The sequence below is a fragment of the Lycium ferocissimum genome, unplaced genomic scaffold, assembly GCF_029784015.1.
Source record: "Lycium ferocissimum isolate CSIRO_LF1 unplaced genomic scaffold, AGI_CSIRO_Lferr_CH_V1 ctg673, whole genome shotgun sequence".
Classification (NCBI taxonomy): Eukaryota; Viridiplantae; Streptophyta; class Magnoliopsida; order Solanales; family Solanaceae; genus Lycium; species Lycium ferocissimum.
Window position 1 is genome coordinate 50,041 of NW_026726477.1, and position 25,918 is coordinate 75,958.

Here is a 25,918-nt window from a genome sequence, read left to right on the forward strand (position 1 = left end):
ACACCCAAACATCACTATGATATCAACAATATCATAGCAAAGAGATTATATGCAACTATGAAATCAATCCCAAATCCTTTCAAATTCCATCCATATCTACTTTGCAACCCAACACCTTATAACCTTCCTTCCATAACTATTTTCACATTTAAGGCTTGCTAAGCCTTCATATCAATCCAAAATAAGAATAAAGTGAGAATCATACCTTATAACTTAAAGGACTTCACTTCACATAATTTACTCCAAAGCTTATCCACCACAATTTCAACTAGAAGCAAGAACATCTCTTCTATGAACTAGCTTAGGGTTTCAAGGTTTGATCTTCTCTTAGAATAGCTTGGGATGATTTGGAATGTTTGTGGGTGTTTGAGAGAGCTTAGAGGGTGTAGAAAAATCTATTTTTGGTGATAAATGAACCCAAGGTCGTGGCCCTTAAATTTATAACAAAAGAGAAATTTTCCACTGCCTCAATTCCACGGTCACTTTCACGGATCATGGAAAATTCCACTAGCCGTGAAAGTAGCTGAGAAATCAGTGCAATGGATCCTCCTCACTGTCACCATTTCACGATGGCAAAATTCCATTTTCACGGTCAGTGAAAATGTCCTGAACTTCTCAGATTTGCGTTCTGTCAGTTGCATTGGAAAGAAGATTCTCTGAACTTGAATTTACATAGGTCATGCATCCCATAACTCCTCATATTCTAGGAGATATACCTCTCTCAAGTTGGACCAAAAATCATGTCCAAAATTCTGCCAAGTATTTCCAAAGTTTCGACAAACTTAATTTCTTGGATTCGCTTGTTCTCCAATCCTTCCATAACTTACTAAACATGAACTTAAACCCTCATAACCATAAGATAGGCATGTATTGTTACACATCGGAATTTCGGGTGGTTGTGCGGTGAATAGACTAACGCAAGTTAATGTGTGTATGATGTTCCTACAAGTAAGAAGGGATACTTAATTAGTCTAATTAAGATTCCAAAGACATTTGAGGTAAAAGAAGAAAGCTCATTGGAGAAAGTTAAGGTAGAGAGTGTCTTACCCCGTACATGAATGTACCAGCAGGTATTCCTGGTAATTTACAAGATTAAAAGTTGAACGGATCCAGTCAACGAAATCTGAACTGATTCAGGAAATTTTACAGACATCAGTCAGTGCCGACGGGCCGTCGACATGTCGACGGACCGTCACTATGCACCGTCAACATGTTTCTGCAATCTGCAGGCGCAAGTCGACGGATCGTCGACCTACTCGTCAAATGCTGGAACTTTCCAGTTTCAACTATATATAGACGACCCTTGCTCTTAATTTTCAGTTTCCACTTTCTCTACAGGTCTTGAAGACTCTAGAATATTCTCTACATCATATTAACATAAATTCAAGGGGAATCAAGGACTAACTACCAGGAATCAAGGACTAACTACCAAGAATCAAGAGAGTAGAATATGGAAGTAAAGGAATCAAGAGAATTAAGAGAAAAAGAGGCTCTCTAGGGTTGATAGAAGTCAAGAATTCTATTGCTATCGAAGTTAGGGCTTCTCTCAAGAAAAATATATTCATCCAAAGTTCATCCTTACCTAATCAAAGGTGAGTTTTACACTTATTTCATGTTATTAAAGGTATTGATTGGTTGAAAGACTTGGATTGGAGAAGAAAGTAGAATATGAGCCCAAAATATAGAAGTAAGGGTATTTTGAGTAGTAAGTTCAATTGAGTCATGATAGAGTATAGTCTTGTTATGAATGATGCTAATGTTGTTGAGGGAGCCTTATGTGAAAAACGAATATGTTGTTGTATTGTGGTCATGGTTGTGGATGATTTGAAAGAGAATTGTGAGGATTGAATAATGTTTAACTTGAAGAAGTTTATTGATTATAGTATTATGGGTGTTGCTATTGCTATTTAGGGGTTGTCTAGTATATGGAGAAAGTTGTCGAAACAAAGGAAGTGATGTCCAATTTTTGTTAGCTCTTAATCGTTTTAGTTGAGACTTAAGTATACTTCCGATTATCTAATTTTGGTACGAATTCTTTTGTACGTAGAGTCGTGAGCTTGGAAGGAAAGTGTTTAGTTGATAAAGTTAAAGGAGTCATAAAGGTATGTAAGGCTAGTCCCCTTCTTTCAAAGGCATGACTTCTATGCTATGATTTCTTTTCCATATTCCATGATCTTATTACATCCTAAGAGTTGAGAGTTCATGATACTTAAGAGTTTCTTATGAGATAAAAAGGAGATATGTTCCATGACAATGATGATGATAATGATGCTATTTCAGAGATTCTGAAACCGTTGAGACGATGCTAATATGAGCTTGATAATCCTGTCTTTATGATTTTATTGATGTTGTCTCTTATTGTTGTCTCACCTCATGATATTAGTTCCTTTAAGGCGAGACATAGCGACGATGACTATTTCATAATGTAATCGGAGGTTACCGACCTTATGTCACTCCGATAGAATAGCTTTCATTTGGGCTCTCATGCATGCCTTATGTTATTTTCATGTATGATCACACCGTGCCTACATGGTCGGGCAGTATAACACCGTGCCGCCCTATAGGCGGCCGGGCAAACACACCACTATAGTGGGCAGCTTACGCTCCGGACGCGGGAGGCCTGGACGCGGGCTAATGATGACCACACCGTACCTATATGGTCGGGCAGCTTATATATGTATGATATAATATTATTTCTTTTTATATATAAAAGTTAGCATGCATGATTCCTCCTTAAGAGGCAATCAGTTGCAGGTTTGCTCTTTATCTTATGCGCTTTTATTTCTTTGTTATGTTATTGTACATGCCTTACATACTCAGAACATTATTCGTACTGACGTCCTCTTTTTTATGGACACTGTTTTCATGCCCACAGGTAGACAGGGAGACGGCGCAGACGCTTAGGAGCTTACTAAACATTACTCTTGTAATTGTGAGACTATCGAACCTAGAACTCTGATACCAAATTTGTCACAACTCAAAATTTTATTTATATCGTGAGGGTACCTAACCCAACCCTTAGGCGAACCCTAAATCATAACAAGTCCAAAATAGGGTAAAGTAAATGTGGAAAGTAAAGAATTACAACTCAAGGTACTTAATAGTCTTAATAAACTCAATAGAAATATTTCTAAGTCCAAAACACTCCCCAAAACCTGGAAGTCACAAGTATAGATCTACTAATCCGAATACAAGTCTGAATAATACATAAATACTGTCTGAAGTTATGAAAGACAGAAAGTAAAGACCAGAGGGAATCTGGCATCGTGAAACCATCATTGGCTCACCCTAAACTCCAAGAAAGAGCTTCAAAGGATCTACAATCCTCGATCTCCACTCGTGCTCAGATTTGAACTTGCACGCAAAAGGTGCAGCAAGTGTAAAGTGATTACGGCATGCACGTGTACCCAACAGCATCATTGACCAACCCTAAACTATAGTGATGACGAGGGTTGGTACTTATGATACTCCTCTTCTTGCTTTGTTAGTTTCAAAGTTCACAATTCATAAGCATTTAATAGTAAATAAGATTCTCACAATACAATCGGATCATAAAGTCCATTCCTTTTCAAGTATAATCGTGAAGGTCCAGCCTTTCCATCATTTAAGTCAAGTATAAGTGTAAAGATCCACTCTTGATGTCAATTATGAAAGGTTTAGGTCTAACGATCACATCTTTATATCAAGTATGTCAAGGATAAGCATAAAGATCCCATCTTTATGTCCTTTAACGCACCTATGGCATGAAATCAAGTCAAACAAACAAAAATGGTATGAGATGTAAAGGAATGCATGCAATGCAAGTGAATAGTATGTAATGCAATGGCCATATGCACCGGTATACACATGCTCCTACAGTAGGTTTCACATGACCCATGGGGGACTCATGAGGTCCATATACCCACCCGGAATATCAGATCTCCCAGATCACATCTGGTCTCAGCCGTTTGGCTATAATATCATCACCACTCCATCCATGTACCATATCCAATATCCAGCCTCCCAGGCCCCTGTCTTGCATTTCATCAATCAAATGCCAATAATATCATGAAAATAAGAATAGATATGCGTACAACATGCAAATGAAAAATATCAAGTATATATGTCCTTTTCATAGTTTAGATGAGATGTGGAGTGATAATGCAAATCAAGTCAATATTCACAAGTATTCAATCAATTGTGGCCATCATAGCCAAAATAAGCAGCAATCATACCAACCTAATGGATTTATCCACCATCTTCATGGCCTGAAAGCTAAACACATCACTACTAGAAAAAATGGTTTTTCCCACCAACATTCGGTGGGAAATTTGTGATATACAACATGATTTTCTTACCTCATTCCCACTGAAAAATCTCACTGAAAATATGCATGGTGGAAAACATGTTCCCATTAAAACGCTGGGAAACTTCATAAATTTTTCATATGAAAACTCAATTATTTATGTTTTTCCCACCGACATTCAGTGGGAAATAGCCACTAAAGCTTTTTCAATGGGAAATCAATGTGAAAATAGTGATTTTTTAGTAGTGCATAATCTCCATCACTTCGCATATTTATTTTATGTTTTAGTTACCCATACAGTTACACCGGTACGCGCACAAGTTGCTCACCTCACGAGTACGGGATCCCATCTCCCCATTACACCCCTTTATTACATTAACCAGCACATAGCACTAAATAGAGGGTCTAGTAAGTCTCAACTTGCCTAAATCAAGAAGCAGTCATTCCGATTTTCCCCTCCTCGAACTGCGAACGAGCCCAATGCGATTTCAAATACGGTGTTTACGTAAGATTACGAGTCTATCAATACCCATATTGTTATATAAGGGATTCGGGTCCAAAAAGTCCCTGAAGGTCAAAACTGTAATTTTATTGTGAAATCAAGTTCAACATAGTCAAAATAGTAATCTACTAGGTTAAATGAATCCAACAATACCCATATTGCTATACTTTAGTCCGAAACAATGCCGAATTAATTTAGTATAATAACGATATACTCCCTCTGTTCAATTTATGTGAACCTATTTGCTTATTCGTCTGTGTCAAAAAGAATGACCTCTTTCTATATTTGTAAACAATTTACCTTTATGCAATGATTTATAGTCACAGAAAATATATGTGACTAATCATCTCTTCTTTCTTAAATTTTATATCTAATCAAATAGATTCAAATTGAAAGTTAAAATTGTCGAATCAAAATTTTCAATACCGCGTCCCCACCCTCACTCCTATTTACCCAAAACAAAAAGTCCACCATATCTATCTATATATAACAAGAGAGGCAAAAGAAGGATAAGATGACAAGTGTTGCTCCTTTTAAAAACTCCTAATTTAAAAATATAAAATAAAAAGACTAAAAAACTACAATGGAAAAAGAAGTATGAAAAAAAATATAGGATTCAGTTTGTCTTCAAATTAACCGAGGAATTTAAGCTAATGTGGAGAGAATATAGGAATCAGTTATCTTCCAAACATGACAATTATCTTCAAATAACCCACCTCTTTATAGGATTGGGCTCCTCTCCATTTCCCTTCTCTCCATTTTCCCCAAGTTTTATCTTAGATTAAGGACACATGGCATGTGTTAGAATTAACGATTAGAATTTAATTGACTAAAATAAGTCCCTAACCATGGTTTACATAATTAATAACTTATCCATAAATATATTAAAATATTCTCTCTCTTCCTATTTTACGTTTCCCAACTAAAAGATTAACTCAAAAAGGAATTAAAAGATAGAATGTAAGTTATCGATTCAAAAATTAATATTGAAAAAGGGATTTTCAACCCTGCTATGTAGATAAAGAAAAACGAAAGAGATATTACCAGTTGAATAATGGTGATATCCTGTAGATAAAGAAAAACGAAAGATATCACCTATTGAATAATGGTGATATCCGATATAATTAGTAATATATTTTGTGAATTAGTAATGAAATATATTCTGTGAATTTGTAATATCACGGGGTAATGGTGTATCGGCAATTGAATAATGAGTCTAATGCAAGTAGGAAAAAGAAGTGGGAAACGTAAAATAGGAAGAGAGAGAATATTTTAATATATTTATGAATAAGTTATTAATTATGTAAACCATGGTTAGGGACTTGTTTTAGTCAATTAAATCCTAGTCATTAATTCTAACACATGTCATGTGTCCCTAATCTAAGGTAGAACTTGGGAAAAATGGAGAGAAGGGAAATGGAGAGGAGCTCAATCCCTCTTTATACAACTGTTTGAAAAGAAAACAGTACAAACCCACATCTTTATCTTCTTCTTTCTTTTTCCTATTTCTTTATGTAATCATTTTTTAAAAGCGGTTTTTGTAGAACTTTAGATGATTTTACTTTTAGTTTGAGAAAAATGAAAAATAAATGATTAGTTTTTCAAACGGAATTTTTAAGCATGAATGAATTAGTCGTCTTAGTCATAAAAGAAAAAAAAAATCGAACTCAAACATTGCAAGAGGAAGTTCCAGTTGTGGAATTTTGGTGTTCTAGACGCTGATATTTATTGAAGAAAAGTTCTTCGACAAGTTTGATAACACACCGTAGAAACAAAGCATGAGAGCATTGTGGAAGAGAGAGACGTACGTGGAAGATTAAGGGCAAGAAATTAAACAGGTGAGTGGGCAAACTTCTTATTTTCTCTATGTGAATTCTGATTTTTGATTGAATTGTTAGTTTTAGTTTTAATATGATTCTTCTCTTTCTCTTTCTGTTTTTTTTTTTTTTTTAAATACTTTTGGAGCAAAGATGAAATATTCCAATTTGATCAGCTTGCATTGGATAGGATAGTCCTATAAGGGATAGATTTGCTTTATTTCTTTATCTCATTATTAAAATTGAGAAAAAGAAAACAAGAATAAAACAAAGAAGAAAAAACACACAACATGTTAAGGTATAACCAATTAATAATTGAGAATTTCGATACTCTTACAACTTATGAGAAGAACTCAAGTAGATCAGGTTAATTTTTTACTTTTTGCACATATAATTTTTTTTTTTGGGCAATATTTTTAGTTTTCCTAAATTTTTGGAAATATAATATATTTATGAAGCATCAAAGTTTTCTGGCTTGAATCGTTTTCTCCATTGCAATGAGTTTTCAATTACTTCTCGAGGCTTTAATTTAATATGTTAATACGACATTAACATGACAGGTTGGATTATTTATATCTTAGCCAATTAAAAAGATAAAGATTATACTAAAAAATTATTTATATTTTATTATTGACTTTTCGTTTTCTATAGTTGTGTTTAAACTGAAATCTATTTAAAATAATTTAAAGTGCACATACAAGTACAACATATCTATTTAAAATAATTTAAAGTGCACATACAAATAATCAGTATTTGACTATGCATGCCAGTTTTACTATATTTATATATTGTTGAAACAAGCATTGAGATTTGAATTTTTTTGGATAATTTCACATAGAAAAATATCAGTGATAAAAATGAAACTTGGTTGCACTACTATGAAAATTGTTATCTGTCAGAGAAAAAGAAGGAGAATAACATGATATGATACTTAACCGAACAATGAAAGGTGCATAAGAAAAAAATTATAAAGAATATATTTAAGTTAATGAAAGAAAACTTGAATTGTTTAAAACTCCATGACTATGTAAAATGGAAATGTATAGGAGGAGAGAGATTAACTGGAGAAGAGAAATAATTTGAACGATTCAACTTAATTCTCCTACCCTCCAGTAATATGCTGTAACTTAACAAAACTAAGTATTAATTAGAAGTATATATTAGCTAGAGATGCATATTATTCTATGCTTTAGAAACAATTAACAATTGTGGTGCGTACAAAAAGAATTTAAGTTGAGGTTCCTGTTACATACTTAATTAATATTCTAAAATAAATAATTATACCAAGAATTGGAAAAAATCTATATTGATGAATATTATATTAAAGGGTAATAGGCAAGGATTATTAAATCAAATGACAAGCTAATAAAAACTCACACATCAAATATAACAATATGAAGGTAATGAATAACCTAATAATTGTGAATTTTGGACAGAAAAAAAAAAGAATGAAAAAGTAAAAAATATATATATATCAGGATACAACTTATTTTACTTTGAAATAAGAAGACTTCACCATTATTAGTATCATAGAACCCCAAAAATTGTTAAGTTTATTATGCTCTAGATCTCTACATTAATTAAGATAGAAAAATAATTTTTCTTCCGTAGAAAAGCAAAAAAATTGAAAGGAACAAAAGAATAAGCAAAGATTTTTAAAAAAATCAATTTAAAAAAAAAATAAAGATGTTTTTCATAATGAAATTTGAGGGATTGTTAAATATATAAATTATAATGTATTATTATTTGTTTTGAATTATGTTATATGTTCGAGTTGTTTGTATTAGAAATCATGTGATTATTATATTTGATTCATAGAAATGTTATTATGTGATTTTATTTATAGGATTGGTTTTCATGAGTTTTATAATGTTTTTATTATCCGGCATAACGCATTGAAAAACAAAATGATAATTTGATTTTTATTAAATTAATAAGATCCAATGTGCTCAAACAATCAAGATTACAACTTAATCCTTAAAAAGAGAATTAAAAAAATCCATGCTGGCGTGTCATGAATACCGTTTTATAAGGGTGGCTAAACACATCAGCAGCACTTTCTCGAACATTTCAGAAAAAAGGTTTCCAATTAAGATGTATCTCACTAACACGAATAAGCAATTCAGGAATCTCATCTACACCATTCATCTAAACCAATTTCTCAAATTGATCTTAATTCTCCGTTACACAAAATTAAATACCGTGTGGCGCGTCATATAAGATTATTGCAGTAACAGTAGTAGCTTCTAGAACCGACAACATTTTGCCGAGGTTTTTATACCTTTGTTTCAATTCCGTCTCCTTAGTTTTCGCTGGTTTTTCTCCAACAGGTCTCTACAGGTTTGTTTCTTTCTGATGAATTTTTTTTTTTTCTTGCATGGTTCTCTTTAGTTCTTCTGTTGTTCTCCCTGTCCGTTTTTATGTTTATGCGCTGAAAAAAAAAGGAAATTAAAATTGAAGCTTTTGTTGTCCTTCTTTGCGTGTGTGCGCACACATAGATAGATGTAGCCTTTTGATACTGGATGTATTTGAACCCAGTACTTTTATCTGGAGCATAACTTAAGCGAAAAATTCAATTAAAATAGTATATCATCCGTCTCAATTTATGTGACACTGTTTGATTTGACACAAAATTTAAAATAGAAAGAATATTTTTTGAAATTTGTGGTGTGAAACAAATCTTGAACATTTGTGTTATTACAAATCATTTCATTAAAAGTAAAAAGAAAATTTTAAAATTAAGTTATTTCTAATTATAGAAATGCAACTTTTTTTTTTCGAACAAATTAAAATAAAATTGTACCACATGAATTAGGACAAGGAAGTAATAGATAGTGATATAATCCATAATTCTAAATGTATAACAGGTTCTATTTTAAGAACATTAAAAATTAGATATGTTTGTTTACTCTCCTCTCTTTCCTTTATCTGATTCTAGCAAATGGATGAAGTTTCGATAAAGTCTATGATTTATTTGGATTAAAAAGCTATGCTAATTCAAGCCAACTGAAAAAACGGAAGCCAATATGGAATAAGGGATTTGCTTTGATTTTGGTAGAAGTGCTTTGTGGGTCCCGTATTTATTTAAAAAGAAATCCTGTGAGTGGGGGGACCAACTACCAAGGTTTATTTGTTATTTTTATATACTATTGTCTATTGTATTAGATTTTGCTGCTTGCCACTGGCGAGGTCCTTTTTTAAGTTAGATACTTATATGGTTCTGTGTAATTGTGTTAAATGACAAATTATTTAAGTTCTGAATTGTTAGAAAAATTAGAGAAGAATAACAGAAAATTAATGCTTTGAGGCGTGAAAGATCACTATCTTTCAAGAGTTTATGCCTGTATATTCTTTAGGGATTACAAGCAAATCTCTATCAGGATACAACAAAGCTTTTGATCGTACATGCAAATTGTCTCGCTTCTTATGGGATGAGTCCGTTCTTATAGAAGTTTAGAAGGAGACTATTCCTGAAGAAACGCTCCTTTTCTGAACAGACACAACGTTTTGTTAAATTTAAATATTAAATTCAAATTTTAAATAAACAAAAAAAAACTGTGCAATAAAATTTTTATTTAAAGATCCGACCCGGCCCGCGCCCAAGATCCAAGTCCAAGTCATTTAGATATATAATAAAATATATATAAATGCACATATCTTATAAATACGCCATTTTATTAGACTAAGAGCCCGTTTGGATCGGCTTATAAGTTGGCTTATAAGCTGTTTTCAACTTTTTTGAGTGTTTGGCTGGCCAGCTTAAAGTCATTTTGTGCTTAAAATAAGCTCAAAAAAATAATTGGACCCATTTAACTTAGTTTATCTAAAGCAGCTTATAAGTGAAAAATGCTTATAAGCCAAAAAAAATAAGTTGGACTACCCCAACTTATTTTTTTCAGCTTATAAGCTGCAAACAGCTTTAAGCTATAAGCCAATCCAAACGGGCTCTAAATGGGCTTAACTCTTTATAGCCAATCAATGGCTATTGGCCATCGATGTGGGACTCCTCCCACATATTACAAACTACACTTATATGAATGAAATGGGCATGAATAGAGCGAAATGGATATCAAGGATTCATATATCTGACCTTAATTAATTAGTTTAGGATTGATGTATAGCTGATTCATTCGTTATCTTATTTGTTTTATTTCTCATTTTTAAACTCGTGTGGCTATGCGAATAGAAGCAAATGTAATTGAAATTTTGTTATGTTTGGGGATTTAAATTAGTCCTCCCTCTGTTCCGAAATATTCCTCAAACCATTTCTTTTCAAATTCAAATTCACCGTTCGTAAGTTGAAGTTGAAGTAGAAATAATGGACAAACATGTAGACATTGACTTGCAAATAATAAATCATTATTATTTATTAGCATATACTTGTGTCTTCTATGATACAAAACCCTGCTACTGCATGTTTGGTTGCCTGTATGAGGTAGTGATTGTAGTGTTTTTACCTGTTCCTTTTGTCATGCCTCCCAGAAAAAAGAGAGAAAGAAAAGAGGAGGGAAAAATGGCAGGTTCACATGTTGCGCATGCTGCATACAAAGGTCCAAGTGTAGTGAAGGAGATTCTGATTGGGATTGCTCTTGGCATTGCGGCGGGAGGCTTGTGGAAGAAGCACCACTGGAACAACCAGAGGAGAACCAAAGAATTTTATGATATGCTTGAGAAAGGTGATATCAGTGTTGTCGTCGATGAAGAGTAGACTGCCTTTGAAATAGTAATGTAAAACAATACTCCTACACTTCCTAGTAAACTAGTAAACTTTGGATTTTCCTGTTATAACTTCAACTTGACAAGTCTCATGTTTGGAAATTTTACATCTGCTGGTCACTTGCCTCTGGTTTGTTCAATGGCCGTTCAGATATAGTCCTTTTCGAGATGGGAATTTCTGTTGCCTTGCCTGGAAGTTGTGAACTTAATCTATAGTTATTGTGAAAATTAATTTCCTGTTCAGCAGATATTATGTTGCACCGTGACATATCATGACAATCCACGTCAGTGAATCGCAAATATTGCGCTGTTTGAATGATGTCCTTTTGGCTATATGGCCTAACAATACCATTAGCCTGCTCAAGTGAAAAAAAGGCTCTAAACTACACTTTGATCTCTGGCTTAACAATACCATTAGCCTGCTCAAGTGAAAAAAAGGCTCTAAACTACACTTTGATCTCTATCATTTTAAACTAAGGGTGTGTTTGGTACGGGGTTTTTCATTTTATCATGTTTGGTTGGTCAAAATTTTTAAAAAATAAGCTCCTTTAGATGAGGAAAATGACTTTCCTGAGGCAAGAGAAAACAAGTTTCATAATTGATAAATTGACATTCCACTTCTTGCCATCTTCCAATCCACTCCATTGAGGCCCTAACCTCCACCATCACCCTAGACTTACCACCGTTTCTGTTACTACTTTTTACAGTACTCCATTTGTTTATATTATATATAAATAATTCAATTTATTTTTCAAGAGTATTTTTCAAGAAAAATTTTATGTGAAAAAAACTTCCGTCCTACCAAACATAAATATCAATACACTAGTGGAACAAGAATGCAAGAGCACTACATGAATGTTCATCGATGGTGCTCCGAGAATATTTTTATTTTGCCAACCAATTGTTTACTGAAAATATTCAACTTTATCTTTTATAGAAGATGGGGCTTGAGCTACGAGTTCAATTTACCGAACGAGAAGTACTACAAATTTATAACTAACATTCTTTTTTTATGCTTCCAACCTATTATGTTGATATTGTTCCTAGTATGTGATGAGGCGTACTAATTTTCACCAAATGATGGTAAATAGTATCCTTATCACGTGATTATTGCAAATTCTAAAATTTCTTCAAATATTCAATTTTTCATATCGGTTTAACTAGGTCCCTTACATTTTCGTTTTTCTTTTGTTTTGGGGTTAGGAGAAGGAATCCAGATGTCTCAATGTCTTTTTATGCATTACTTATCACATGTTCATCTGCAAATTAAAGCAATTATCTGGAATTCGTTTGGCTAATATATCAGCCAGACTTTGAACTATTTCGTTCTCTTTAAAGATAGCTGATTAAACTATGAATGATCTTCTCGATTGATCAAAAACATATAGAAGGAATTAAGTGAAATAAACTTGCAGAAAATACGGGGGATGGAGATCACAATTAGCACAAGAAATTAAATTGCATGTGTGGTCACTAGATTTTACTACTCAGTAAATTACAAAATTATTATTTTTTCTCATTAAAATCATTGAATTTTATCATATTTCAGTAAAGACAAAACTAACTTTGTTATCATTAATTTCCCTAGATTATGTGTTATGACTTCTCTGCCAAATGTATTCAGTTCTGCCATTTGCATTACTACATAAAGCATGAAGTTTGCAAACCAAGAAAAATATTTTAGGAACAATATTATTCTTCATGTGGTCCAACTTGACTGCACTTCTGTAATGGGTGAAATATAAAGGATCCCGTTGTACCAATGTGGTCGAGACACATGACACAAAGGATAAGACTTCAGCTGAGTCAGCATCGCTGCGACCGGGGAAGATCTATGGTACCGGAAGAAGTTGTAGGTCCGGTGTAACGCGCATCTTCTCCTGACCTGAGTGGCCTATCGGTCATCCGTTATTACACAGCGGGGGCATTACATATTCACTATTATTGCAATTTTATGAACCTCTTTATTGTATATTATTACAATGCCTTTAAGGCTTATTATGAGCAGGGGCGTGACACATGGAATATGTTCCCCTAGCTCTAAGCATAACTAGAGGAGGTAATTCCTATTGTAGGACATGAGATTCAAGCTAATACACACAACTCTTACTCTCATATTTTTGTACATTCTATACTCTTGCTATTACTTACTAAGCTCTGGAGTCACGGTTCATCGATAACAAGAGGAAGCTAACCTCGGATAAGCATCTATAATCCAGGCTCTCTCTCTCTCTCTCTCTCTTTATCTTATTTGCGTCTATTCACAATATTTAGATACAAGCTTCTTAATCTTATTGGTTACTCTGATCTACGTGTCCCTGACCACGTGAACAAATTCAACTGAACCATTTTACGGGTAAACAGTTTGGCGCCCACCGTGGGGCCGGGACAGTTGTGGTTATCATTGTAACCATCGATTGTTTTAATAATTTTCTCACAGTTCTCTGTTTTTTCCTAAGTACCCAATCCAGGTATGTCAGAAGTTAATGGAAACCCCAGGCACCGTGGACCGACGCGGCCCGATCTCCGGCTGGGACCGAAGATGGTGCCGATCGAACGAGGAGCTGCGGTACCGCACGAGGGGATCATGACCTCGACACCATAACGGACGATATCGCGCGATGAACCTATAGCGAGAAACACCGTCCGGATCCTCGAGGACAATACCACGGTACCGTGTCGGAAGTGCAACGGTTAAAGCAGTTGTTGAAACCTTCGTAAGCATCTGGCAATTACCGACCTCCGTTTGGTGCCGCGGGAACACGTGGCCAGCTCGGGGAAACTGGGAAAAAAAATCGATGGGAGGAGAGGAAGAGGCTACCGAAAGTGGAACAGCTCCCCTTGATCCTTTCTAAGACGAAGTCCAGCGGTTCATGAAGGAAATTACCGGGAAGATGGATAAGCAGCAGAAGCAAAGAAGAACGAAGGAATTCGAAAGGCCTCGGCCAAATTCCTAGGGCTTTTCCGATCGTGGAGGAGCCGACTTTCAATGCGCCAACGGCGCACCTTTCTGAGCGGCGGGCCCGTCCGTGGTTGAAAATGCCGATATTCCCCAAATATGATGTGCCGATCGCCCCGGGGATCCGCATTCTACCGCACCTTACTCTATGGCGATCAAGGGCACGATGACGCCGGGGAGAAGGAGATCGAGACTATGCTAATCAAGAAGTTTGGTAAGACCTTTGCCCGGGGGTCCATGACGTGGTACTCCCATCTCTCGGAGCATTCAATCACATCATTTGCCATCTTTGGCGGATATTTTTATCAAAGCTCGCGGTGCAAGAGAAAAGGTGAAAACCGGGGAAGGCGGACGTCTTGGTATTGCTCGGGGAGAATCGGGCATCTTTGGGATTTCGTTACCCGATTCCCGGAAGGAGCGTATGTTGCCTGTTTGTACCGGATGAGTGGGGCCCGAAGCTTTTTACAAAGGTCGGGAATTCTTTGAGTTTGGACGCATACGGAGGCTCGGAAAGTCTCATCGAGTTCCGACCTGGCTTTGAGAGGACGTACCTGGCGAATATGAATCAAAAAATTCGAGTGGAAGATGACTTGCTAGGGGATTCGTCTTCAGTTTCCCTACAAAGGCGGATAAAAGGTTCGTCGGATCGGAACTTAAAGAATCGTTTCGGCCATATCCTCCGCCGAGCCAATGGTGGGTCACAGTTGCGAGAGAAGCTTGAGAAGCCCGGAGGAAATAAAAAAGATACTTTCGGGAAGAAAGGACGGGGTTTCCAGCCTAAGAATAATCAGTCCAGTTCTCCGTCGAAGGGATCGGAACATCCCTGACTTTCGTATTACGGTTTTCACCATTAGCGAATCTCTCGGATGGTGGATGTTACGAAGACAAATCCGTCATCTCGTCCTCGAGAAATTTGCGATCTGCCCACAATTCAAGGGGCTAGGCAGGTGCAGTGCGATTTCATAGGACACGCAGGCATAAGACCCGTAGATGTAGACATCTCCGGGAGGAGGTGGCGAACATGCTTGCCAGAGGGCACCTCCGGGAATACTTAAGCGAGAGAGGAAGAAACAATTACAGCAGAGCCAACCCTGCCGAGGAGAAAGAGCGTCAACTGCTCCCTCACACGTAATCAACATGATTTTCGGAGGAGCTATGATAGCGGGGACTAGCTTCACCGCGTCCAGGAAGATGAAGATCTCAGTGACACGGAAAAAGTGAACTCGAGAGTTTCCGGAGGATGAGGCTATTACCTTATCCGATGAAGATGTAGGGGCCGTCACTTTGCCTCATAACGATGCCCTTGTCATCACCATACTTATTGGAAATTGCCAAGTCAAGTGAATCATGGTAGATCCGGGAATTTTAGCAACTATCCTCCGCTTGAAGGTGGTGTAAGAAATTGGAATGTTAGAGAAATGATACCGGCGGCACGGACATTATCGAGCTTCGAAATGGCTAGTGAAACCACCAAGGGCGAAATTGACTTGCCCGCAGAAGCAGGAGGGGTCACGAAGTTGACAAAATTTTATGTGATCGACGGTGACATGCAATACAATGCTATCTTCGGGAGATCTTGGCTCCACGACATGAAGGTTGTCCTCTCTACTCTCCATCCTCTTTTGCTTAAATTCCCTACTCCGTACGGGATCAGACAGATCCGGGGTGAGCAATCAGCAAATGACATGTTCGTTGTGGAAGAGCTTGTAACAATGGGGGGCCAGAACGAGTCGACCTTGTAGCAATTACAAAGCTCGAGACCCGCCTCGGATGAAAACCAGAAGATATCAGTGGAGAGCAAAAATAACGTAAAGCATGAAAAGGTTGAGGACGATTATGAGGTCCCGAGATATTTTCAACCACCGGACAAATCAGATGCTACCAAATCCGCTACTGAGGAGTTAGAGCATATTGCTTTGCATCCAGAGCTTCCGGGGCGAAAAGTATACCTGGGCACGGGGTTAACCCTGGAGCTCAGGGAAGCTATGCTTGCTTATTTATGCGATAACAATGATTGTTTAGCTTGGTCCCATAAGAATATGACAGGTATCCCATCGGATGTAGCAACTCACAAACTTGGAATGGATATTAGCTTCCTACCGGTCGCCAAAAGAAGCGACCCATAGCGGAGGTCCGCAACAGGTTCGTTAAGGAAGAGATTGCTCGCCTTTTAAACATTGGGTCCATTAGGGAAGCCAAGTACCCGAATTGGCTCATTAATGTAGTGGTAGTTCCGAAAAAAGGTAACAAGTTTAGAATGTGTATAGACTTCAAAGATTTAAATAAAGCATACCTGCAAGATTCATTCCCGTTGCGAGTATCGATCAACTGATCGATGCTACAACTAGACATAAAGTAATGAGTTTCCTCGATGCTTACTCCGGGTATAACCAGATAAGGATACACCTGGAGGATCAAGAGAAAACTTCCTTCATAACTAAATTCGAAACATACAATTATAATGTAATGCCGTTTTGGGTTAAAAAATGCTGGAGCCACTTATCAAAGGCTCGTAAATAAGATGTTTGAACGACAAATAGGCAGAACCATGGAGGTATACATAGATGATACTCTAGTCAAAAGTCTCCATCTAGGGGACCATATTAATCATTTGCAGGAAATATTTTCCATCTTGAGGCAATATAATATGAAGCTGAACCCTGAGAAGTGCACATTCAGGGTCGGATTTGATAAGTTCTTGGGATTCGTTGTCACTCAAAGGGGAATTGAAATAAACTCGAAGAAGATAAGGGCCATCGAAGACATTCCTGCACCTTGGAGGAGGTAAAGACGGTACAGTGGATAGCTGCTCTCAGCAGATTCATATCAAGGTCCTTGGAGAAGTGTCACAAGTTCTTCTCTTTGCTCAAAAAGAAAAATGATTTCAAATGGACACCGGAGTGTCAACAAGCGCTCCATGACCTTAAAGCATATTTATCCTCACCACCGCTTATGTCCAAACCAAAGGAAGGGGAGGTGCTGCAAGTCTATCTGGCATTCTCCAAGGTAGCGGTAAGCGCAGTTCTTGTTCGGGAGGATCAAGGTACGCAATTCCCTGTTTATTATGTAAGTCGAGTCATGTCATGGGCTGAAACTCAGTACCTTTTATTAGAAAGGTTGGCCTTCGCCCTAGTAATGGCCTCGTATAAGCTTCGACCTTATTATCAATGTCACCCAATCGCCGTGGTTACCACCTTTCCTTTAAGGAATGTGCTCCACAAGCCTGAACTCTCAGGGAGATTGGTGAAGTGGGTGGTTGAGTTAAGCGAGTTCGACATTGAGTATCCCCTCGCATCACACCGAAGTCCCAAGTCTCAGCGTACTTTTTGTGGTGGTTTCGATCCTGCGAGGCTTCCTCGGATGTAAGGAAACTCTCTACAGTATAATGGTCCGGTCCAAGGTATGTGCCCACATGGATGGGGCGCCCAATGTAAAAGGCACGGGGCTCGAGGTTGTGCTCACTTTATGATGATGTCTTGAGGCGAGCCATTAATAGTGTGCCTCTCACTAAAAATAAAGCGGAGTATGAAGCTTTGATTGCAGGTTTAGAACTAGCCAGGGGACTCGGAGCAGAAGTCATTGAGGCAAAGTGTGACTCCCTCCTGGTGGTAAATCAAGTGCACGGAGTGTTCGAATCCAAGGAAAAGCGGATACTAAAGTACTTGGAGAAAGTCCTAAGGTTGCAGGCCTAGCTTCAGGAATGGACGGTGGTGCACGTTTCTTGCGAGGAAAATGTGGAGGCTGATGCACCGGCCAATTTGGGCTCGTCCACAGAGTCAGTAGGCCTAAACTCAAAATCTTTGGTCCAACTGCTGCACTCAGCCTTAGATCAGTCACGATATGATAAAGTCAATTCAACCAGCCTCATATGGGATTGGCGGAATGAGTTCTTGGACTACCTCAATCACCGGAAGCTATCGAAAGACTCAAAGGCTTCAAGGGCTATGCGAACAAAAGCGGCCCTCTACAGCGTCATTGGTGGTCTGCTTCACCGCAGGTGTTTTTTCGGCCCGATGGCAAAGTGCATAGGACCTGAGGAGTCGGATTACGTCATGCGGGAGGTGCACGAGGGGATTTGTGGTAATCATTCCGGTGCGGAGTTGCTTTCAAAGAAGTTGCTCCAGGCTGGGTATTATTGGCCTCGAATGGAAGAGGATGCCAAGGCATTCGTTCGGAGGTGTGACAAGTGCCGCCAAGTATGCTCAAATGTTGCATCGGCCCAGCGAAGAGTTGCACCCTGTTATTTCCCCCTGGACGTTCATGAAATGGGGGATGGACATAGCAGGGTCGTTGCCGGCAGGGCCTGGTCAGGTATGATTCATACTAATGGTAACGGATTACTTCTCTAAATGGGTTGAGGCTGCAGCTTACAAGAAGATCAGAGAGAAAGAAGTAATTGATTTCATTTGGAATCAAGTAATATATCGGTTCAGCTGGATCTATTAGAGGAACACAAAGACCTCGCATACGTTCGGATGATGGCTCAAAAGCAACAGATGGCGATACTATAATCGTTACACCAACCTAAGTCACTTCAAGCTCGGTGACTTGGTGCTACGGAAGGTCACTCAAAGTACTCGAGACGCGAATGCTGGAAAGCTAGGTCCAAACTGGGAAAGCCCATACAAGGTGATTGGTATTACCGGAAAAGGCTCATATAAGCTCGAGGATTCAGAAGGAAAGGAAGTCCCAAGTAATTGGAATGTAAGTTTCCTCAAAAGATATTATGCTTAGGCGGGGAACTGTGGCGGGTGGTGCTGCACTCTTTTTCCCTTCGTCTGATTTTTGTCCCGAATGGATTTTTCCGGTAAGGTTTTTAACGAGGCAGTACCGTTTGGTCGTCATTAGATTTTCCCGGGGGCATTATTCAATGTCTAGAACCTCATTCCTTGCTTCCAAACATTAGGGGGCTACATACATTCTATATTATAGAAATGGGAGTTTGATGGATGAACAAGGCTTCAGAATTATTACTTTGTGCTATACATGAGAAACCAACCAATTTTTGTTACCCGTTATATCCTCGTCATTTGCTATTATTCTCTTTTTGTGTCCAATGCCTTTTAGAGCCTCTTTGAATGGGCTTAAAAAAAGCAGCTTATAACGGGCCAACTTATTTTTTTAGACTTATTTTAAGCATAAAATGGCTTATAAGCTAGCCAGGCAAACACTCAAAAAAGCTGAAAACAGACAATTTATAAGCTAAGCCAAAGTGGCTGTTACACCTGTCCAGTGCCCTTTTTATTAGTATACCACGTGTGCTGCACATTACACTTCCACTTTAGACACAGAGATACCTATATTCTCCGGTTTGACCATCCCATCGCTCCAACCTCTCTTGTCTTCTTCTCAACTTTCTTCCGCTCTTCTTGCAGTACTTGTTTAGGGGCAGAGAAGATGGACGGCGTTCAAGGCATGGAATCTGAGAAGATCTGCAGGCCTTTGTTCATTTCTTCTTAACCTCTTTCATTTATTTATCTGTTGCTTCTTCATTTATTCACTGGTAAGCACTCCAATTTTGTTATTTTCCTAATATATGTTTGTACTTTCTTCTTATTTTTTTATGAAACTTTCTCCCCATTTCTTGTCCATCCTCGACATGCATGTTCTGTTTTGTTTGTTTTTTTCTTTCCTTTCCTTCTTAGGAAGTTGGATCTGAAACAGTGAGGTGCTTCATTTCTGCTCTTTCTTCGAAGTACTTTGGTGATATGACATTAAGATAAATGATCCTAACTACTAAGACGTTCTGCTCACTGATTTGCCCAACTGTTTGATGATATGCCTGAGACAACTGAATAATAGTTTATTGTATCTCTTTTTTCTTTTTTTCACAGGTGTTCTTCAAGATTCTCATCTATAAGGTACATTATTTACTTTTGGACTGTATTTGTGATCAATACATGTGTGGCATTATCATTTTGATTCCTCAATGCTTTACTATTAAATAAACCTTGATTCCTAGAGCATAATAAGTGAATGTAAATCAAATGGTGTGACACTTATTCTTTGGATGGTTTTGTGTATTAAGAATTGGACTGGAAGTCAATAAAAGTGTACTATCATTCTAAGGTTCTTGAGAATTACTTCAATAGTTAATGTAAATTTGTTGAAAATTTATGTTGTTTGGGATTTACTGGAAGTCCGTTGGTATATTTTGGGTTATTGCCTATCGCTTCTCATTGTATGCCGTTGGATTAAGTTATATTGAAATATTAAATTGTTAATATTCTTATTCTGGTGCATATCAAAGCTTAGTTCTTATAAGGATGCCAAGCAACAAATAAAAGAACAAGTGAGGAGTGTAGGAGTTGAGCTTTTCTAGATAGCAAGTTTTATCAATGTTCCATTCACGATAGAATAATACAGGACTTTTTGAGTAAAGACTTCCTTTCACAAAAATCTTGAGTGATATTTAGAAACTTAGAGAAATTTAAATATTGAATGACAAGTTAACATCATTTACTTCTAATTTTGGGATTTGATAGAAACTTAGTTGTGATATTCAAATGGTTTATATGAAATTCAAGACCTTGATGGGTTGCACTTCTCCTCCGATGGGTAATAAGTAAAATTCAATACTCCATAATTTTAACATCTCGCTGAAACTACGGGGGCTTGTTTTGTAGATTAAATGTTGGTCGTTTTTATAGATAGCCTGTGTTGTTTGTGTGCATGTACTTTTAGGCTTCAAAGAGTCGAACATTACTTATTCTCACTGGTGAATTATTAATTGTCAGTTGGATAAATTACACATTATTTTGGAATTGTGCCAGTATTTGCTGCTTGGTTGTATTTAAGAGTACAAGAAAAGAATCATCATACTGGAAAGAAAGTAAGCCTCTTCAGCTATTGACAATAATAGTAGTACTTTTCATTTTTTAGTCTTACAATATAATAGCACTTCATTAATATCTTTTCTAAAGAGTATATTCTACTATTTTGGGATACAATTCGCTTCTTTAGTTTCAGAAATGCTACAATCCCGAAATTAAGTACCATCGGAAATATATGCATTTTAATTTGTCTATAATTTCTTCTCTTATGCTCTAATAATTAGTGAGAGTTAAGGTCGCAGGAACTTAATGAAGGTTAACATCTGATCTTATGGTTGGTCTATAGAACACTATTATTTTGGAGGTTCTCTTGAAGACTGAGTTCCTTTAAACTTATACAGAAAAGAGAAAAAAGATTATTTTTCTTATGTTGTTTCACGTACCTGATTCAAGGTAACTGTTTAATACACTTTTGAGTGTATTAAATAAAAACCTATTTTGGTCCTTTCTTTTCTTTAGTTGTAGTACTGGTTATTATTTGAGATTCATTTTCTCAGTCATCTTTTGAACCCACTTTTGAGGCTACTTGATTTATTTTCAACGCCTTTTATGGTACAAATTCGTTAAAAAGTAGAGGTTCCAATAGATGCGCACTTGGACTGTGAAATTTTATTTTCCTTTCTCATCTCATTTATGTTGATTAATTGTTTTGCACTAACCAAACTCCAAAACAAGCAATAGGTTGTAAGAAGTTTTAAAAAAGGCACCACCTAAAGTCCCGTATATTAGGCAGCTATCTACTCTCCTCTGCTGTTGACTTTCGTTTATCGAGTATTTCTGAACTGCAAATTTATTTTTCCTTGTGAGAAGTTTAAGTTTAAACTTAGGTTATTTCAAATTTCTATAGGACCGGACTGTTCTGACATGGTTTAACTCTTGCTTGGAACAAGACATCAACTAGATGCAAGAGAAGTGGTGACAAAGCATTCTCAGGTAGATATGAAAATTAGCTAGGAAGAAAAGACGGGTACTCTAACAGAGGATATGGCTAAAAGAAAGGTTCAGAGCAGTGCAATGTTGTTGCTTCTCTTGCTATGTTGTATTTCTATGTTGTTGCTCATTAGATTCTTAGAATATTGTTGTGTGTAAATGTGTTCATCCTTATTGATTAAACTCAGAATTATGATCTGGGTCATTTACCAGATTCTTTCAACATTGATAAATAGCTATTATTCTGAAATGAAAACATGAGCAAGTACTGTTAATTTGAAACTTTTAACAAGTATTATTCTGAAATGAAAACATGAGCAAGTATTATTAATTTGAAACTTTGAACAAGTATTATTCTGAAATGAAAACATGAGCAAGTACTATTAATTTGAAATGCACGGGCAAACCTTGCTAGTATAAGATGAAGTACACTAATACCGGGGACCGCTCGGTTGAAATGTCTATATGTATTCGGAATTTTATGGAAATAGGATTTTCTTACTTTGAAGTATGTTGTTCATATTCCTTGCCATGTTAAGCAGTTACTTTCCTTGCCATCTGCATGTTAAGCAGTTACTTTCCTTGCCATGTTAAGCAAAAGTTTTAGCCATGTTAAGCGAATTTTTTTGCCACGACAAGCAGAGTTCAGTAAATTGACACAAGTAAACGTTATGCCGAAAACATCTATGCTAAAACGAATAAGGAGACGTCATTTTCTTAGCACTAAGACATAATGGCCCTCTCTTATAAAATTTAAAACTTCTAACAGAGAAGGTAAAGTCCGAAAGAAATTCTAAGGACCTTGTCCGCAAATCAGTTTAAGTACGATTTGGATGAAGACTACTCCCGTAAGGCATTTAAAATTGTTAAAACCCGAATCCTTTAGAAGAAAGGGCTAGTTGCACCCTAAGTCTTCAGAGTAAAATCAAATAGATCAGCTCGGCCTTTGAGGTAACGACAACAACACATATATATATAAAAAAAGGGTGAAGCAAAATTAAAACTTCATAACATGGAGAGGCTTGAAGGCAAAGAAAAGACAGTTGTTCAAAACAATAAGGAAAAGAAAGGCATACAGAGGCATGCAAGCCTCGGAATAAACAAAGCATGAGCACGCAGGCCCGCCCAGATCTTGGGGAATCAAGGAGAAAATGGCTCGCCCTTGTCAGGAGTAGAGGCAGCCTAATCCTCGCTATCAGAACTTCTGTCCTCAGATGTCCTCAGGTTTGCCTTAGCAGATTCAGTGGCTGCAAAGTCCACCTCAGCATCTATCAAAGCTTCCTCCAGGTCCGACTCTTCTTGTCCAAAGCCTCCTGGGAAGCATCCCGCCGGTACTTCAAGATTGCAAGATCACGCATCAGGTTGATCCTTTGGTCCTGGGAGGCCCGGCGCCGTTGCATGCTATCCCGCTTCGCTCTAAGGCGGGCTTGGGTTGCTTTGGAACTCCTGTGCCGTCACCGAAGGACCTCCAGATCGGTCGACAGACGGCCAACACACACCTGAAGGTTTTGGAGGTCGGAGTTTTTGGCCTGCAAGGTCTTCATCTCTTCATCCAATCGGTGTCTGGTCTCATCAACACTCAAACGAAGGGAATGCTTCAGGGATTCGGATTCACGGCATCGCACCTGAAGTGTCTGGACTTCCCAACGCAATTGGTGGTTTTGAGCAATTACGGAGTCCGGAACCTGCAGTTTTCCCACCTTGGCTATGGCGGAGGTGGTGGAGGTATGGTATGCGAGGATTTGGTTGGCAAGCTGGTGAAGCAAGATTTTCAAGTTTGGTCCATCAGACCATAGTGGAGCAGCGGAGGCTTCGCACGGATCTGGATGTGCCGCAATGCAATGAAGGATCGGGGCCTTGTGGATCAACGGATTGGCGGGGACACTTTGCCCAGAAGGAATGCCCGGACCTGCTATCTCAAGGACAGAGGGTTCCTCTTCGTCACCTTCGATGTTAATCACACCTTGGCTATCCTACACTTACCAGCAAGCCTCGATAAAGCGGCATCGGGTCCGCACACGAGAGCCTATCCCTTCGACCTGGGTTCCGAGAATCCTTAGGGAGCTCCGGACTCTGCGTTTGCCACTTTCGGTATGAGGAGTGGTGGCGGTCAGGATGTTGGAAAGAGCCGTGGTGCTGGAAGGAATTTTTCGGGCTGAAGATCTTCGGACGAAAATCCCTGTTTACATCCAGAGGGGATCCGCCAGGGGAGGCAAGAAAATATGGAAAATTTCGGTCAAATTTAGATCTAGAGGCTTACCATGGTTTTTTCCCCTCCACCATGCAGCAGCCAAACTTTTCCAAGTCCTGGTTATTCCCGCGGTGGCTCTCAGCAAGTCCAACACCCAATCAAACATTCCCGACATGAACTCCGAAGCAACGGGGGCGGCTGTAAGAATTGAAGAGGCTATGTGAGAACAAGCGAGGAAAAGGAGGAGAAAAGAGGCTTGAAAACTTATATGTGTAATTCCATATCCCTGGAAAAGGGTTCGAAGATGGATAGTGGAGAAGATCTGTTTGTATCATAACAAACCGATCACACCAACCTCGTTCAAAATCGTCCTCGGCACTAGTAATTAGACCGCGAGACCTTCGAGGATACAAGGAGAAGATTCCCTCCCGGAACAGTCGGGGGGAATAAAGCTGCATCAGATGATCGATAGAGAAGGTGAGCCCGGCATGGTCGGTGAGGTTCTGGATACAGTAGACGATTCTCCATAATTGGGGAGCGAGTTGGCCCAAGCGAACCTGGTACCGGCAGCAGAAGGCCTCGATCAAATCTGGGACCGGCAGTTCGAATCTGATGGTAAAAAGGTAAGTATGGACCATGGTGAACCCTTCAACATGTTGAGTCATTCTGCCCTCGGGGCCGACTACGAGGGTTACGACATCGGGACCCCAGTTGCAGTCGGCATAAACTTTGGGAAGGTCGTCAGCAGTGATTAAAGATTCAATCTCCCCTACTGATTCATGACGGGTGTCAATACGGAAATCACCCCTATACACACAGTCAATAGGCAGGATTTCAGTAGCTAGGGAACCAAGATCAAGTTCTGAAGTGATATTAAGAGCGTTCTCGTTCAAGGAGTTACCAGTTGAACGAGATGAAGAAGGGGTCGAGTTAGCTGGGCTCGGCGGAGGCGATGCCATGATAAAGGTTTTATTTTGTTAAAATGGCAAAGAAAGGTTTGAGACTCTATTGAAAAGAAGTTGAACTTTGTTTAAGGAAGGAAAATATTCAGATGGGATTTAGGAAAAGTTCTGGGGTATTTATAAGGAAAGGGGATCTTTCAAATCCCCTGGATCAAGGCGTCTGCTGGGGATGTGGAATGTCAATCGTTGCTTCCACTAATCTACGTCGTTTGATGTTTCGGGTGAAACGTTGTGATGTTCAAAAATCCCGCGTAATCGAAGCAGGTTTAAAACTCTTCCACTTCCCAGGAAAACCTGTTCGAATCCCAAAAAGTAAGGGGATTATCTGTAGTGGGTGAAATATTAAGGATCCAGCTGTACCAATGTGGTCGAGACATATGGCTTAAAGGATAAGACTTCGGATGAGTCAACATCGCTGCCACCGGGGGAAGATCTATGGTACCGAAAGAAGCTGCAGGTTTGGTGTGACACGCATCATCCGTTATTACACAGCTGGGGCGTTACAGATTCACTATTATTGCAATTTTATGACCCTCTTTATTGTACATTATTACAATGCCTTTAAGGCTTATTATGAGCAGGGGCGTGATACATGGAATATGTTCCCCTAGCTCTAAGTATAAATAGAGGAGGTAATTCCTATTGTAGGACACGAGATTCAAGCTAATACACACAGCTCTTACTCTCATATTTTTGTACATTCTATACTCTTGCTATTACTTA

The 25,918-nt window shown here is 38.1% G+C and overlaps 1 protein-coding gene and 1 long non-coding RNA gene across 2 annotated transcripts; both read left to right on the forward strand.

The window, feature by feature from the left end:
- Positions 1–8,676: 8,676 nt before the first annotated feature.
- Positions 8,677–11,568, forward strand: LOC132045469 (cytochrome c oxidase subunit 5C-like). The gene is made up of 2 exons (XM_059436066.1): positions 8,677–8,944; positions 11,087–11,568. The coding sequence occupies exon 2, from the start codon at positions 11,118–11,120 to the stop codon at positions 11,310–11,312; it is 195 nt and encodes a 64-aa protein (XP_059292049.1). The 5' UTR covers positions 8,677–8,944; positions 11,087–11,117; the 3' UTR covers positions 11,313–11,568.
- Positions 11,569–11,985: 417 nt separating this feature from the next.
- Positions 11,986–22,247, forward strand: LOC132045470 (uncharacterized). Its single transcript, XR_009412425.1, has 5 exons — positions 11,986–13,157; positions 19,655–19,782; positions 20,114–20,140; positions 21,017–21,111; positions 21,960–22,247. It is a non-coding gene; the product is annotated as an uncharacterized LOC132045470 (long non-coding RNA).
- Positions 22,248–25,918: the final 3,671 nt, after the last annotated feature.